This window comes from Salvelinus namaycush, chromosome 16 (genome assembly GCF_016432855.1).
Source record: "Salvelinus namaycush isolate Seneca chromosome 16, SaNama_1.0, whole genome shotgun sequence".
NCBI lineage: Eukaryota > Metazoa > Chordata > Actinopteri > Salmoniformes > Salmonidae > Salvelinus > Salvelinus namaycush.
This window is the reverse complement of record NC_052322.1, coordinates 32,963,199-32,981,210: the sequence shown is the minus strand read 5'-3', so window position 1 is coordinate 32,981,210 and position 18,012 is coordinate 32,963,199. Positions and strand designations below refer to the sequence as shown.

Sequence of the window (18,012 nt, the reverse complement as noted above, 5' to 3'; positions counted from 1 at the left end):
CTATTTCTGAGTCTCTTAGAACGTTGCCTTGCATTTCATGTAGCCTATAACTATCCATAGGCTAAGCCTTCATGTCATGAGATATTGCTATTCGTTTAGGCAACTTTTTTGTTTAGAAATTCTTGTCAAAGTCCCCAAATATTACACATTGCAACAGCTTCCAAATATATTAAATACATATTTAAATAGCCCAACTGACAACAAATGAATGAAGTGAATTAAAATGACAGATATTGTTCTAGACTTCCCGAGGCCTGTATGGTCAGGTCACTGTCATTACGCCTTGTCATGAGTTAAAGCGTCAATGCCACCTATAGGAACCATTTTAACAATGCATCACTGGCTTGGTTGTACAAATGCTAGTAGCCTAGTCCATTCAAATGCAGCCTATATAAAAAAAGTTTTTTCTGTAAAACAATAGCCTACAAAACAACATCAAATATACCATTTATTATAAATTTGCAGCAGGCCTCCCATTCCCCCAAAAAGTACCTTTTTAGACTGAATATCATATATAGCCTAATCATGTTTGATGGAGCCGATAAATCAGAGGATACATATAATTTGAAGGTTTCTGAATTATTAAAAGAGTATTGTTTAGATCTCTCAGGTAAGTGGTTGTTAAGGAAATCAATTCTGATAAAAATGTCAGAAAATGTTTAACAATGTCACGTTTTTGAAACTATTGTCAATGCTTGGCCTGGGTAGCATACACTTGGAATGTTGTGTACAATATAACCAATAAATAAATGCTGAGAGTGCATGTATTATTTCATTGTCGGTGATTTTGGGAAAGGGGAAAGGTTTCAGAGAAATGTTTATGTGAAATAGGCCTACCGGTATAAAGGTTATATGTGCCAACGATTCGAGGAACACAAGACATTAGGCATATCTGTTAAAAAAAGCAACCTCCAGATAGATCCCGTAGTAGGGATGCTTGTAACAAATTGAGATGGACTCTGCCTATTAGTTCCTCAGTAGTGTAGCCTATTCAGGACCACGGAGAGCTCCCGTCAGGTTGCATGGATGAATTAGGAACTATAACGTTGACAATAGACCTAGCCTACCTTTAGGCCTAACATCCTCAAAGAGCTTATAAAAATGTATTCAGTTTTGGTAGTTCAGTTCGGCCTATATATTATACCTTATGGCAGCTAGGAGACTTACTTAGACCGACTTAGTCCCTGCGCTGCCCAGGCATCATAAGCCATCGACGACTCCTCTCCATTGACTCTGTTCTGGGCTGAATCTCGGTCCATGCCTGTGTTCCTGTTCTAGAAAGCAGGAGAAGCCTTGTTTTAAATTCCTTCACGTACGCATGTAGGCCAGTCTATTAGCAACCAAATAAACCTATATACATTTAAATTTCGCAGTTGAAGATACTTTTAACTTTCAATATATTTGACATTTTTATTTTACTTATCTTGTGGGTCTACTGATATATTCAAAATAGCGAATTCGTCATCTGTGGAAATGTAGGCCGATTAGCCTATAGTCTAATAATAGCTACTGTCCGGGACAAGGGAGTTACCATCACGTGCTCTGCACCTTTTCTCACTCTAGTCTAGTCAAATTGTCTTCATATGCTTCTATATCGGCATTTTATAACGTAGACATAGACCTAGACTATGGCATAGTTGTCCAACAAGACATTATAATCCCCAGACAAAATCATCACCCAGCTGATTTCAATTCAATACGACATACAGGTAACTTCCAAAATAAAGGAAACACCAACATAAACAGTCTTAATAGGGCGTTGGGCCACCACGAGCCAGAATAGCTTCAATGCACCTTGACATAGATTCTACAAATGTCTGTAACTCTATTGGAGGGATGCGACACCATTCTACAAAGAGAAATTCCATAATTTGGTGTTTTGTTGATGGTGGTGGGAAACACTGTTTTAGGCTTGGCTCTAGAATCTCCCATGGGCCTAAGTGTTAAAATTGGGTGGAGATCTGGTGACTGAGACGGCCATGGCATATGGTTTACATCATTTTCATGCTCATCAAACCATTCAGTGACCACTTGTGCCCTGTGGATGGGGGCATTGTCATCCATCCTATGGGGCTTAGCCATGGTAGCCAAAATAATGGCCTGCCGACCATTTTTATACATGACCCTAACCATGATGGAATGTTAATTGATTCATTATCTCAGGAACCACAGCCGTGTGGAAGCACCTGCTTTCAATATACTTTGTATCCCTCTCAAGTGTTTGTATCCCACTCAAGTGTTTCCATTATTTTGGCAGTTACATGTGTGTGTGTGTGTGGGTCAGGTTTCAAAGGGGGGGGAGGGGGGAGATCAGAATGAGACGGATTCTATAATCCTCTTTTTTTCTATCGGGATTATATCAATCTGTCTGTTTTTGAGCTGTTTTTTCAGAAAATAATAGGATCATTCTGATCCAGCTACCGCAATATCACATCACAGATTTTCAGTGCTTTGAACAGGCCTCCACCTTACCATCTATTGGACAGGTTGTGGTACTACTTCTACACTGTCATGGGGAAACAGAAAGGAGTAAACTACACTGAACAAAAATATAAACACAACATGTAAAGTGTTTCATGAGCTGAAATAAAAAAATCTCAGAAATGTTCCATATGCACAAAAAGCTTATATCTCTCACATTTTGTGCACACATTTGTTTACATCCCTGTTAGTGAGCATTTCTCCTTTGCCAAGATTTTCCATCCACCTGACAGGTGTGGCATATCAAGAAGATGATTAAACAGCATGATCATTACACAGGTGCGCCTTGTGCTGGGGACCTCCACATCCGGCTTCTTCACCTGCAGAATGGTCTGAGGGTGGGTGGGAGGCTGGGGAGTATTTCTGTCTGTAATAAATCCCATTTGTGGAGAAAAACTCATTCTGATTGGCTGGGCCTGGCTGCCAAGTGCGTGTGCCTATGCACTCCAAGGCCCACCCACAGCTGCACCCATGCCCAGTCATGTGAGATCTATAGATTAGGGCCTAATGAATTCATTTCAATTGACTGATTTCCTTATATGAACTGTAACTCAGTCAAATCTAAAACATTTTTGCATGTTGCATTTATACAGTATTTTTGTTCAGTGCACATGAATAAAGGTACCTTGATTAAAAATATGAGCCTGCATATCACTTATAATTAGATACATTTATTTGACACTTGTCAATATAATTTACCACATACCTGTACTGTAGTCAATTTAATGTAATGAACCTTTGGTTTTCAGATGTAGGAACATTTTTTAAACCTCCTCACTTTAGTTACATTGACATTTCTTGGTTGTAGTGCCTTTCACCTTTCTAAATCCAATCTGAATCCAACTTTCTAGTGGGATCAAGATAATCCAGATTTTTGGGATGAAAACTATCCTAATCACTACCTTCGAGTTTTGAAAAACGCAAAATGACCTACATTCCCTGATTAAAGGTCAGATTGGATTACCTCATCCTTATCCCTATCCTGCGGATCAGAATCCCATTTTTAAGTTTTGAAAAACTAAATTCTAACATTTAATCCTATCCGATAGGGGTAATCAGATAACTTTTGAAAAACCGTCCCCTGAAGACCTTTCTGGAACATGGAAGGAAAAACAGAATCACTGTCAAGTTAACAGAAGTAGTGTTTTCAGAATGATCAACAGTAATGACGAGATGAAGACAAAGTGATTGTTGCTAAATATACAGTTTATTAAGGCTTGATTTTTTCTAAAGGAAAAAATATAATAAACCAAGATAGAGCTTTCAAAACCTTACAGGTTGATCCCACTGATATAGCTAAAGTGGTTTACTTGTCTATACAATAATTCATTGTATTAATTTTTTATTTATTTCATGTCATTATTCCTTTAGTGTAGTAGACATATCCTTTATTTTAGAACCATACACATGGCCCTCTATTGCAGCAAACAACTCGACACGTGCATGTAAATCCTGAACTATAGGCATCACATCCATTTCATGCTTCTTGACCGAAAGAAAGACAACAGCAATGTCTATAATCTAAAGTGGCTTCCTTCACTTGTCTCCTTTCCTTCATCTATACTGGTGTGAAAAACAACTTGTGGAAGAAAACACCATAGAAATCATCCACCCCATATGGCTTTAACCCTGTTTTCACATTACTGCAGATGGAGAGGAAGGAAGCCACTTTAGACTATTGAGATGCACCCAGATGTCCCCAGTATGAAGTCAAAGGTCATGTCTCCAGACATACAGGGGCTACACTACACCGGCCAGGGAAAAGAGCAGCTACGCAACAGAGTACAGACAAAACCAACATCTGAGACTGGGCTGTGGTGATACACAAACATCCAGCAAGTCTGGAACTGATCCACGCACACGGCAAGAAACAACGCTGTTACAACTTCATGAACACAAGAGATGCAGGTTCACACTCATGTACAACAGTGGAGGCTGGTGGAAGGAGCTATAGGAGGACTGGCTCATTGTAATGGCTGGAATGGAATCAATAGAACGATATCAAACATATTGAAACCACGTTTGATTCCGTTCCAGTTATTTAATTCCAGCCATTACAATGAGCCCGTCGTCCTATAGCTCCTCCACTGATGTACAGTAACAGTGAGGGACAGCATTCACATCCATGTCTCTCTCTTGCTCACACACACACTGTGATGTCACAGAATTCTGGGTTTAATGCTCAAGTCAGAATAAACCTACAACACAAGAGAGTGGACTGAATGTCACTCAGAACAGTTTCTACCCCGTCTCTCTGTGCAGAATGGGAATCCAGCATGTCTGAGATCAGTAAGAGAACAAAGGAAATACTGCTGTACTGTCAGTAAAGGAACTGTACTAGAAAGAAATCGTTGTGCCAACCATTACTCAAAAGGGTTATATAGTGTTTAACCACAATGTAATCAAGGTTACCAGACTGTGATTGCAGCCTGCATGATTGCACATTGTGGGCTATTAATTAGAGGGATAATTGTTTATCATTCAATGTTCAGCCACCAATTAATCTTGATGGATAGATACTTCCTGATACCACTGACTTATTTTCAATGACTTTGACCAACAAAAAACACAAGAAACCATATTTAGTTCTTATTTGTTTTCTTACTCTTGATAGTAAATCAGTTACTCATTTCAGGTCATCTCCATGACTACAGGCTCCTAAGTTAAATCTTAGCATTACCAAGGACATGAGATTTACAGCAAAACCACATTTTGAGAAGAAAGTCAAACAAAACAACAGATTAAGACAGAATTATGATGAACGGATAATTAACCCAAGTGATTTTTCCAAATAGAGAAACAATTCATTCATATGTAGCAGTTACAGCACATCATTCTAACTATAAAATAATTCATTTAAAATGGTGAATGCTACATTTCTCTCAGACTGGCTTGAGTACGTGAACATAATCTCCTGATAATGACACAACTTCTTCAAGACAAATGTCATTTATCAAAACAAAGTGGAGGGGTGTTAGGGATGTAAAATAGTATAATTTTCAATTCAGATGGTCAGAGCTCCATCGTCGTGGAGGACACCCATCAGTTACTTCCTTCCCAGAGGCCTTTGCACACTTCCTCCTTTGAAATGTCCCGAGTCTGACTTCAGACTATCCCTGATTTCTCCAGCCCTGTCAGTTAGACTCTTTTGACAAGTCATCAATAACTAGAAAACGAAATATTAAGGCTCCAGAAAAATCCTCTTTCTGAGCTGAAAACTGTCAGTAGTAAAACCAGAAAATATAGACTTTGTTGATCTTGAATGAAAAATAGATAAACCGCTGAAGTCTCATTATCACACACAGTTCTAAGTCCGAACATTTTTTGCCTTTGGGATCCTCCAACCCTGTTGGCACAGTTAAACCTCTGAAGGATGGCAACACCGCCCCCCAATGGACAAACAGGGGCAGGACACGGCAGTTCCTGATTGTACAGAAATATAAAGTGGCAGATATTCTCTCTTCTCCTTGGTGCTGTCAAACCCTGATTCAATTTGAGGAAGAGTAAGAAGGGAGGGGCCAGGAGAGGTCAAAAACAAATCCAGTCTGACGAGAAAGAGTACATGGAGAGAACGTAAAAAAACGAAGTCAATCAGAACTAAAACAATGTGATGGTGGTGGCTAGGTAATACATGAACTCAGCTTGTTATCCCTGCACAAGAGGTGATGGGTGGTACCTGGGGCCGGAAAGCGCAAGTCTCCACGGTGGTGGCAGAAATTCACCAGGATTAAATAGAAAAAAAAGAATACTTATTTTTTTTTTTTAAATATAATTTCGGAATTCTTCTGTCTCTTAAATCGAATGTCCTAGTGTAACTGTTGATCAAGCCAAGGATAAATGTTTTCTACTGCTGTTTACTCCTGTTTTGGCGCTCCTGTGGGGAGACAAGAGAAGGACATGAATAACATTGAAAAACACAATCGAAACATCAGTGACCAAAATGTTCCTTCCAACTCTCGTCATCATAACAGTAATGTCAGATTCCAGTTGAGACACAAAAACTGGACATGTACCTGTTCCAGCCGAGACCGGTTCTGGATGGGTGCAGGCGGCTCAAACGTCTGACAGCAGGAGTAGAGGGAGAGAAGAGAAGTCAGTTAAGCACGCACACACACGCGCACACACACACACACACACACACACACACACACACACACACACACCACACACACCACACACACACCACACACACACCACACACACACACACACACACACACACACACACACACCTAGAGAGAGCAACCTCTTATGAACATCTATTGAAGAGGGCTATGAAATGATAGGCTCTATATCAGGGCTCTCCAAACCTGTTCCTAGAGAGCTACCGTCCTGTAGGTTTTCCCTCCAACCCTAATCTAGAGCACCTGATGCTAACAATTAAGCTGGTTGATAAACTTAAAATCAGGTTAGTTACAACTGGGTTTGGAGTGAAAAGCTACAGGACGGTAGCACTCCAGGAACAGGGTTGAGATCCCTGTTCTATGTACTGATGACATTCCATCTTCATATTCACCAAGATGATAACTAATGTCAATAAAATGTTTACCAACAACAAAGGATTGTATTTCAAACAACAAACACTTCTGGGAGGCAGGTTCTTAAGCATCCATACAGACTAGGAGTGGATGGACAGGATTTAACAAGACCAGTGTATCTAACACACCTTGCGTACCTCCTCCTCTTCCTCCTGCCTCTTCTCATAGTGGGAGAAGTCGTCGAAGATGGAGGTGGTGTGCTTGAAGCCCACGATGATCTTCATCACCTGCTTGGCCTTCTCCAGAGGGACCTCCTGAGTGTCCCGGGAGTTGGTCACCGGCTTGTTGTCGTTGTTCTCCAAGCGGATGTGGCGCAGCTGGCTGTTGGGCACGTCCTTAACAAACAGCCAGTCCACGTCAAACTTGCCCTTCCACTTGTCCTGCGCCCACACGCCGGCACTGGTGCCGTAGTCCACAGACGAGCGCATCTCGGCCACGCCGCAGAAGTGGCCGCTGCCGTTGACGCTGAACAGCAGGTAAACGGGTCCTTTGCCGTTGAGGCTGCGGAAGGCCCCGTCCAGGCGCTTGTTGCCGTGCTCGGTGCTGCACCAGATGGAGTACTTGATGGAGCGGTGGATGTCGTCCTCAGAGTAGCTCTTGATGATGAACACACGACCGTTCTTCAGGTTCCACTCAAACACCCTGGGGTTGTAGCTGTGGGCGGCACGCAGCTTCTCCAACACCGGGTGGTTCTCCACTCCACCAGGGACCATACCGGCGGAACCAGGGGGACCGTCATTACCCCCGCTGACTATGCCAAGCATACTGCTACCGTCCATGCCGGCCCCTCCTTGCCCGTATCCAAGGTTACGGTTGCGCGGGGCGACCCAGCGGGTCTGGGGAGGTGGGGGTTGGGTCTGGTGTTGGTAGGGTTGAGGAGGGGGCTGGTGGTGCAAGGCCATGGGCTGCATTTGCTGCTGCAGCAGGGACTGGGGAGGGGGCTGCATGGGGTTCTGCTGCATGGGGGTCTGGGGCTGCATGGGGTGGCCATGGGGCATGCTCATAGCCTGCTGCTGCTGCTGCATGGGGGCTTGGGCCACTTTATTCACAGGCCCCTTGTTGTCCCAAGTGCCAATGTCCATGTTGTGTTTGATGGGCGGAGGGGGCAGGGTTCCCCCAGGGCTGGGCATGCCTGGTTTCACCTTGGTCTTCAGCTGCTGGGGTTTGGCCGGCTTACTAGCGATGGCCGCCCAGGAGGCGGGCTTGGGCGGGGGCATACCGATGGACGTACCCCCGTTCCCCTGTGCCACCACCGGCGGTCCGCCAATCACAGAGCCCACAGCCTTGACCCCAGACCCCTGGCCTGTGAGGTCACCACCAATCTTCAGGCCCACCATGCCCTGCTCCAGGCTGTTCATGCCAGGGGCCTTGTTGAGGGTGTCGTTGTGGAAACCTGTCTGGCCTTCAGGCACCAGTGTGCCACCCAGGGAGCTGGGAGGGTAGCTATAGCTGCCACCGTAGGCTGAGCTCTGAGTCTGCTGGCCCTGGGAGCCACTGGTGCCCCAGGCGGAGAAGGCCGGGTTCTCAGGGAAAAAGTTAAAGCGGTGAGGGTAGATGCTGCTGCCAAGCCCTCCAGGCTGGCCAAACACGGTGTCGGGCATGAAGTGGTGGTCTCCATTGTTCAAGGGTCCGTAGGGTGTGAGGTAAGGGATTGGGGGGTCTCCACCGGTGGACCAGGGGGCCTCACTGAGGGGGTAGGGGAAGCCGATGGAGGGGGCGTAGTAGCTGGACAGGTAGGGGTCGGTCATGGACTGGTAGCTGCTGTTCTGTGGAGGTAGAACAATTACAATAATCTATTGTCTTTTGGTGTTTGCTTCACATTATGCAGCACTAATAAACAGTTAATCACAAAACACTCAGCTAGTAAATGGAAAGAATATGGACCCACAAGGCCAAAACTGTGGGGTTAAAAGAATGGCAATGATGAGAAAGTAATACCAAAAATGTAATTTTGCAAAGGCAGATTTGTTCTGTGAGAGGAGCAAAATGAGGCCCTCACTGGAAACAATCAATCGCCCTTCAACAGACAAGGTCATGAGATCTTTCTGGCATCCATTTTAAATGAAAAACTAATAGAGAATAGAGGGTACAAGTCAGAAGGCCACATTTAGCAAATAAAAATAAAAAAGTAAAACGCTATCATCTTCTGCATATCAACTGTCTTGCTCTCTACTAAGTGAAAAGCTAGGTGACAATTACATTCCATATGGATTCATGTGAGGAAATAATGTCAGCATCATTTCAGCATAGAGAAATTCCATCTTTCTAAGGCATTCAAGACACTTCAATCTTAATATGCAATACCTGACCCTGAACTTTCTTCTACTGGAAACATCCACCTAGAATTTTGCTCCACTGAAAACCAACTGTAAAATGTAGGCCTAGCCCAGGCATATTCAAATCTTACCCTACGAGGTCCTGAGTACAGCTGGTTTTCTGTTCTACCTGATAATAATTGCACCCACCTGGTGTCCCAGGACTGAATCAGTCCCTGATTAGAGGGAACAATGGGAAAAAAGCAGTGGAACTGGCTTTGAGTCCCAGATTTGAATTTGAGGGACCTAGCCTATGTTGGGGAAATCTGAAACGTTGATATAAAGAGCTTTAATAACCCATCACTTACAATCACTTTGATACAAATGGAGACTAACTCTTCCAACTAAAGCTTCAACACAAAAACTGCCACCCCCCTGTCATGTAAATTCACAAAAAATGTCAACATTATCCCATGAAAGACTGGTCAGCATTATCACCTGCGGCCAGTCACGCACCTGGGTTGATTGGCCAGTGAGGTACGGCTCAAAGTCATTGTCGTGGACAGTCTCCTTCTGATGCAGCGAACCATTTTGCACTGAAACGACAACACAGGAGTTAGGATTTTTGGCAAAAAGAAATCAGGAATGATTTCTTTCTCAACAATAACAGGTGAGTGGCAATGCACTGTCAGTTCAGTGAAGGGCATTTGGAAGTGTGCTTAGTAGGCAAGGCAGCCTTAACACTGACACTCAGCATGCGCGTGTGGTGTCATCCTCCACAAATAACCTGCGTGCATCATCGTGATATGACTGACAGCCACCTGGCACTTGCTAGGAGACCCGTCGTATCCTGGAAGGTAATCAGGCAGTGACCTACACCCCTCCAGCAGTGTCAGTATGAGTCAAGGCCTGTGCTGTGTGTCACTGCCTGCCTTCCTCAATGTCTAACACACAATTAAAGGCTAGTCACAACACCAATCAACGTCACAGCCTACCAGCAGTGAATAATCAGCGAGTCACCAAAGTGTGCGTGTGAAGAGAATTTGAGGCTGGTTTGCATAAATATATATATATATTCGGAATAATATCTGGTGTGCAGTCTAAGTTTGTATGTCAAAGTCAAGTCATCCAGAAAGTATGGCAAAATGTTAGCTAATAAATCAGCTGGAATTGTGCACAACAACTTCCACCATTAATCAATGCCAAACAAATGTAGAATAGGCTGTTGACTATTGTTTGTTTAGATAACTGACATGCAAAAGGTACCAGGCTAGATACTCTCTTCAGCTAGGCCTACACTATCTAGATCAGATAGGTGTCCCGTGAGGATCAAAAAAGTACCCCAAGTAGCTAGCTACTCTAAGAAAAAAAAAAGTTCAAAAAGGTTCGTGGGCTGTCCTTGTGGGTTCCTGAGGGCTATCCTACAAAGCAAGCTAGATCTACTCAGGGTTTTCTAAAGCTAACCAGCTTCAGTTAGCTTCACATTCCAGCTCAGGCTTCACCCGTACTATGAGAGTGGATGTTGCTCGTCCGCCTGCTGCTAACTCTAGCAGGCCTGTAACTGCGCGTGCATGTCACACATACCTAGTTGAACACCAAACTCTTCATTGAGACAATGCTGAAACATCAAAATCAGGCTTTTATATTTTATAACATATCGTTAATGCTGACTTCGGTGTGCTTATCAATGCACAACCACATGCACCTTTTCCCCCCACTCGTATCGATGAAATAATTGTTTTAAGTCATACAAAAGTGTTACTGTGCATGAAGTCACAAATGCATTCTGTCATTACTAAATGTGTAATGTGATAATGTTAAAATACCAACAATTTTTTTATCATTAAAATATTTAAAATCAGTTGTCCTTTGCAAGATGGAGAATCTGATTTTATTGATCCTGAACTCGTGGCTCAGTCATTTAATTTAGGCTAGGTGGAGATAGCCGTGAGTTAGCCTGCTCCGGAGCAAGTTAGATCTGAAGGACTCGTTGCCATAGAAATGTGCCTGGCTAAAAGGTGAGAGGCTTTTGTTAAGAGCCACGCATTGCTTGTGGTCCGGTTTTTGGAAACATAAGGAACGCATCTTTCATTAGCGAGAAAGAAAAAAAAGGTAAATTACTACACACATTTATAGGGTTAGGGTTCCTACACGGCCATATCTCCATGTTACACTGCTTGGTTACAGAAAACAGATGGAAGACAGTCGACTACCTGTTCTAATTAGCTATTACAGGTGTTCCTCTCCGAACACCTGTGCATAAACAGAAGACGAAATATTAGGACGAGCAATGTCGACTCCGGAGTGTGTGTGTGAAATATATATATATAATAAATAACATACACACAATTTTTTTGGGGGTCACTTAGAAAAGTACTTGTTTTTTTGTCCATTAAAATAACATCAAATACAGTGTAGACATTGTCAACTGGCAGCTTCATTAAATAGTACCTGCAGGCCTCCCGGGTGCTAGCTGTGCCACCAGAGACTCTGGGTTCGCGCCCAGGCTCTGTCGCAGCCGGCCGCGACAGGGAGGTCCGTGGGGCGACGCACAATTGGCCTAGCGTCGTCCGGGTTAGGGAGGGTTTGGCCGGTAGGGATATCCTTGTCTCATCGCGCACCAGCGACTCCTGTGGCGGGCCGGGCGCAGTGTGCGCTAACCAAGGTCGCCAGGTGCACGGTGTTTCCTCCGACACATTGGTGCGGCTGGCTTCCGGGTTGGATGCGCGCTGTGTTAAGAAGCAGTGCGGCTTGGTTGGGTTGTGTTTCGGAGGACGCATGGCTTTCGACCTTCGTCTCTCCCGAGCCCGTACGGGAGTTGTAGCGATGAGACAAGATAGTAACTACTAACAATTGGATATCATGAAATTGGGGAGAAAAAGGGGGGTAAAAATAAAATATATATATAAAAAATAGTACCTGCAAAACACCAGTCTCAACGTCAACAGTGGAGAGGCGACTCCGGGATGCTGGCCTTCTTGGCAGAGATGCAAAGAAAAAGCCATATCTCAGACTGGCCGAAAGAAAAGATTAAGATGGGCAAAAGAAGACAATACAGAGAAACTCTGCCTAGAAGGCCAGCATCCCGGAGTCGCCTCTTTACTGTTGACGTTGAGACTGGTGTTTTGCGGGTACTATTTAGTGAAGCTGCCAGTTGAGGACTTGAGGCATCCGTTTCTCAAACTAGACACTAATGTACTTGTCCTCTTGCTCTTTTGTGCACCGGGGCCTCCCACTCTTTCTATTCTGGTTAGAGACAGTTTGTGCTGTTCTATGAAGGGCGTAGTACACAGCGTTGTACGAGATCTTCAGTTTCTTCGCAATTTCTCGCATGAAATAGCCTTTATTTCTCAGAACAAGAATAGACTGACGAGTTTCAGGAGAAAGTTCTTTGTTTCTGGCCATTTTGAGCCTGTATTTAAATCCACAAATACTGACGCTCCAGACATTCAACTAGTCTAAAGGACAGTTTTATTGCATCTTTAAATCAGAACAGTTTTCAGCTGTGCTAACATAATTGCAAAAGGGTTTTCTAATGATCAATTAGCCTTTTAAAATGATAAACTTGGATTAGCTAACAACATGCCATTGAAACACAGGAGTGGTTTCTGATAATGGGCCTCTGTACGCCTACGTAGACATTCCATTTTTTTTTTTTAAATCTGCCGTTTCCAGCTACAATAGTCATTTACAACATTAACCATGTTTAAACTGTATTTCTGATCAATTTGATGTTAATTTAAATGTTTTTGTCCATGTACTTTTCTTTCAAAAACAAGGACATTTCTAAGTGACCCCAAACTTTTGAACGGTGGTAGTATGTGTGTGTGTGATATATCTATGATGGGAGGTATAGACATTATATGGATAGAATATGTAGTATATCTGAAGAATACTTAAGATAGAATTGTATTTGTACAGCAATAGTTGAATAGGATAGCCTTCACTAGAATACAGTATATTCATATGAAGTGGGTAAAACAGTACATAAACATTATAAAAGTGACCAGTGTTCCATGTTTATGTACATAGCAGCCTCTAGGGTGCAGGGTTGAGTAACCAGATGGTAGCCGGCCAGTGACATTGACAAAGTTCAGGGCAGGGTACTGGGTAGAGACCAGCTACTGATGGCTTGGCGAGTCTCGTAGTACCAGCGTTGATGTACCTGTACTGACCTCGCCTTCTGGATGATAGTGACTGCTGCAGCCAGAATAACAGCAAAGTTGATTCCATTGCGTTTGTTTAAGCTGTTTATCCCATTTATACCACAGTTGCCAAAGAAAACAATACTAAGCACACATTTACCGGTAGAAAGAAAAACATTTTGTTGATGTTTTCATTTATATAAGCAAATTCATCCTCTCATATTTTGGTTGCTAGCGCGACACAGTCATTAGTTTGATTAGTTTGATATTCATGGATGCGACCCAGTCGTTCGTTCTGTAATGAAACAGGCAGGGAGCAGGTCTCGAACCCTCGACCTTCTAGCCCGAGGTCCGGCGCGCTATCGACTGTGTATCGAAAAGCATGCTCGAACAGCAGAGTCGATTTCCGCACTTATAAACCCAGGGTCGTTATACTATTCCCTCCTTTCAAAGAGCGCGTCCTTACAGTTCTTTATGTTCCGTTACCATGCTTGTGGCGACGTTGTTATCCATTGCTTGCTAGACAGCTAGCTATGGCTAACAGTCACGACCTCTGCAGACAGAATAACTGCAAAGTAGCTGTTTTCTATTGATATTCAGTAGGATAAATCCATAACAATGAGCTGATAATGCCCAATGTTGCCTGTCATAGCAAGAAAAGTTTGCCTTCTCATCAGGACACTTGAAACTGTTCATTACGAGGAGACCGCATTGCATATCAAATACTAGGCTAGAAGCTAGCTAAATAGTTTGTTGTTAGCAAACCTGCCAATATGACAACTGTATTAAAATGTTGCTGAAAACAACTGCTCAAACTAGAAACGTGAGAGGATTTGACAGCATAGCGCCACGTGTGTCATGACGGCTACAGTAGGCACCAGAGAAATTAATGTTCACCACTCACCGTGCTAGGTCAACAGATGCTCCAAAAAATATGTCTGCACAAACAAATCAATGCTAGCTAGCTAAGTTTTCCTTGTTGGACCTGTGTTTACAATGTATCCAATTTCAGTTGTGTAGTTTTTGGTTTAGCCTTCTGTAACTTTGCAGCAAGTAAGGTCTGCATGTTTTTATTGAACCTTTATTTAATTAGGCAAGCCAGTTAAGAACAAATTCTTATTTTACAATGACAGCCTACCCAGTCCAAACCCTCTCCTAACCTGGACGGCACTGGGCCTATTCACCGCCCTATGGGACTCCCGATCACAGCCGGTTGTGGTACAGCCTGGGATCGAGCCAGGGTATGTAGTGACACCTCTAGCACTGAAATGCAGTGCGCAGTAGACCGCTGCGCCACGCACATATTATGTCATGATTGCAAGGTATCCCAACATCTTTTTCAACTGTCCCATTATCTGGTTTCATGTCCATTTTAGAATGCCCTTCTAGCCAATTAGAAACAAGTATCCAGGGGGCATGGTATATGGCCAATATACCACGGCTAAGGGCCGTTCACGATACAATGTGGAGTGCCTGGACACAGCCCTTAGCCGTGGTATATTGGCCATATATCACAAACCCAGAGGTGCCTTATTGCTGTTGCCAACGTAATTAGAGAAGTAAAAATGTTGTCATACCTGTGGTATATGGTCTGATATACCACGACTGTCAGCCAATCAGCATTCAGGGTTCAAACCCCCCCCAGTTTGTAATAAGTGATAAGCAGTAACGGGAAGTCACTACCATATCTTTTCCAACTGTCCCAATATATTTTCCAACTGTCCCATTATCTAATTTTAATGTCCATTCTAGAATGCCCTTTTTAGCAAATCAGAAACGAGTCTTCAACAATGCTGTAGTATAAGAACTATTATAAACTGGGTGGTTCGAGCCCTGAATGCTGATTGGCTGACAGCCGTGGTATATCAGATCGTATACCATGGGTATGACAAAACATTTATTTTTACTGCTCTAATTACTTTGGTAACCAGCCAATATACCACGCTGCGTCATGCCTAAGAACAGCTCTTAGCCATGGTATATTCGCCATATAACACACCTCCTCGGGCCTTATTGCTTAAATAAGTAGTAAAGGGAAGTTACTACCATCAACGGTCCTTTATTAATTGTTCTACATTACGTGTTATAGCATTCAACCCACTTAATGCCTTGTGCATTTATTGTTTACAGAAATAATTAAAACCGAAATCCGTGATTATTTTTTAATAATCTAAACCGAACTCACAAAGCACTAATTGCTCAGCACTACAAATACTGTGGGCTGCAGGCATACAGTAAGTATATATTTTGCATTTGTGAATTTATTTTGATGTATAGTGAAAGTAGAGGGCTTGATGTTTCTAGAACCATACCGCAATTGAGAATTGATTCACAATTAGAATTTTGCTGTCAGAACCAATTCGCTTTTCCTAACATAACATGTAAGATCCCTTAACTATTAGGATAACATTAGGCTCTGATAGTCCATTATTGGGCTAACCCAACGGGATTCTACAAAAAGTTATTCCACAGGGACAGCCAAAGACCCCTTTTAGGTTCTAGTTAGGTAGAACCTTTTTCCCCCCTAAAACTGCAGCTAAATATACGGCTGTTTTTCTTTTGGTTATAGATAGGCCTGTTTGATAGATACGTGTTAGCTATGTGAAATGCAACGATTCTTACCTTTAGATGCTTGTCCCTTTGATCTCTGCATCCCCATTGGATCATGCCGGGAATAAAAGAAAACATGCATGTTAGCCAAAGGGAGCTTCACCAAACATGACCTACCTAGCCAACTGGGCCTATCCGCTGGCTAGCTAGTTAACTAGCTGACAAGTGTCTAACCATGATCAGACTAACATTAGTTAGCTAGCTAAAAGTTCTGGCTACCTAGCTACGTAACACCATGGGAAAATCCCATCAGTGAGTTGGTCAGCTAGCTTTTTGGCTAAACGCATAGCCTAAATATGACTAACAAGATCATCAAGCAACGATGTAACGTTGCAAGATAGTTAACTAGCTTACTAACTAACTACGCACATTTAGACAACTAACTAGCTAACGTTAACAAATGACCCATTTAAATATTAGCTTATCAGGTTAGTTAACCCCTGGTTTCTAAACAAGAGTTGGCTAGCTAGCAGGTTAGCAAGATGTTAGCTACCTAGCCAACATTACTTCGCTAGCAAATAGTTTGCTTAACGTTAGCTACTTGTTTGCCCTCAAACATCGTACAGTAAAACTATGCAAATTTGTGGTTGCAAAACGTCCTTCGTTTGAACAAACCGGTTAGTTAGCTTGCCAACAAACCGCCTGGCACAATTAAATTAGTTTAAAACGTAGCTAACGTTACCTGGCTAAGTAAGGTTAATTAGCTAGGTAACATATTTGCTGCCCGGCGAGATGCATCGTCCTGCCTAACGTTACCTGAGGGTCAATGCTTGTGGCAGACATAATTCATTAAGCAAGTCCCTGGATTCGCACGGAGCCTAGCAGGTCAGTGTATCCGAGGCTCCGGTTTTCGATGGTTCCTAGCTCAGTTAGCTGGCTAGGCTAGCTAAAGTGTTTTTCCACTGTTGTATCCCCAGATCAACTCCCACAGTGCAAGTATCTTATCCGGTCCGCTCGGATTCAATGTCCAAGCTTAAATAAGTCCGGATAATATTTCTAGATCTCCACAGAATATTGTTTTTGGATCCGGTACAATCTCTGTCCACAGTTGAATCTTGTACGTCTTTTTTTCACTCCAGAGATCCCTCCACAGTTAGCGTACAACACTTCCCCCAATGGCTGTTCTATCCCATTGGTTCCATCCGGGTTCTAGACTGAGCTTTACGTCAGCGACACTGGGTTTCTTGAAAGGTGGGTGGCCCTGCATGGTGGACCAGTGTTGGCAGGTTAGAATGAGTCTAGTGACAGTTTATGGGAAGTTTATGCAAAACAGGTAAGATGCATGGTACAATGAGGGGCAGTCATTTCAATAAATAGTAAAATGTTGCTGTTGTGAGACACCAGACATAGAAGTCCCATTCAGACACAGGGATTTAGGCCTATACTATAGGCTACAAAGAAAATATTTTTCCTAGGCCTAAATCATGCAGAAATAAATATTAGACTATCCAGATAAAACCCCTTGCCTAACATATTTACATTGGAAGTGTAAGACATGTAGGCAAGGCCAGGGAAGATGTTTATAATTCAAATCAAATCAAATCAAATGTTATTTGTCTAAATACAACAGGTGTAGTAGACCTTACAGTGAAATGCTTACTGAAATTCCATCATGAGCTATGCAAACTGTAGAAATAAAGATCATGAGCTTTAGGCCTAAGTCTCTAACAACAAAAATCTGGGGGATGGACCCTAGACCCCGGCTATAAATCCTGAATATATTTTCTATTAAAGTATAGGTCTAGGCCTAATATGCCTTAACCACCTCCTTGAAGAAGGCTCATTGGTCTTCTACTTATAGTCTCCCTTTCTCTCTTCTCCCCTCTGTAAGGCAACAAACCCATTGACAATCAGTGGTCCATCTGCATTGGGCACAGATGGCTGAACGGCTCACTTTTGTGTGTGAGATTGCCTGCAGGTATACTGATGAGGAGGCACACAAAGGTATGTACAGTTGGTATTGGTTTGATACCTTAAAAAGGTA

The 18,012-nt window shown here is 42.9% G+C and overlaps 1 protein-coding gene across 4 annotated transcripts; it reads right to left on the bottom strand.

The window, feature by feature from the left end:
* Positions 1–3,669: 3,669 nt before the first annotated feature.
* On the bottom strand, positions 3,670–17,163 carry LOC120061329 (YTH domain-containing family protein 1-like). Of its 4 annotated transcripts, none has more exons than XM_039011072.1 (6): positions 16,785–17,163; positions 16,041–16,065; positions 9,772–9,869; positions 7,147–8,784; positions 6,495–6,542; positions 3,670–6,355 (listed from the first exon to the last, which is right to left on the bottom strand). In XM_039011072.1, the coding sequence occupies exons 1-6, from the start codon at positions 16,809–16,811 to the stop codon at positions 6,326–6,328; spliced, it is 1,866 nt and encodes a 621-aa protein (XP_038867000.1). In that variant the 5' UTR covers positions 16,812–17,163; the 3' UTR covers positions 3,670–6,325. The 4 variants fall into 4 exon arrangements, with proteins under 4 accessions (XP_038867000.1, XP_038867001.1, XP_038867002.1 ...); XM_039011073.1 differs by having other exon boundaries at positions 7,156–8,784; XM_039011074.1 differs by having other exon boundaries at positions 9,790–9,869.
* Between the last annotated feature and the right edge of the window lie 849 nt (positions 17,164–18,012).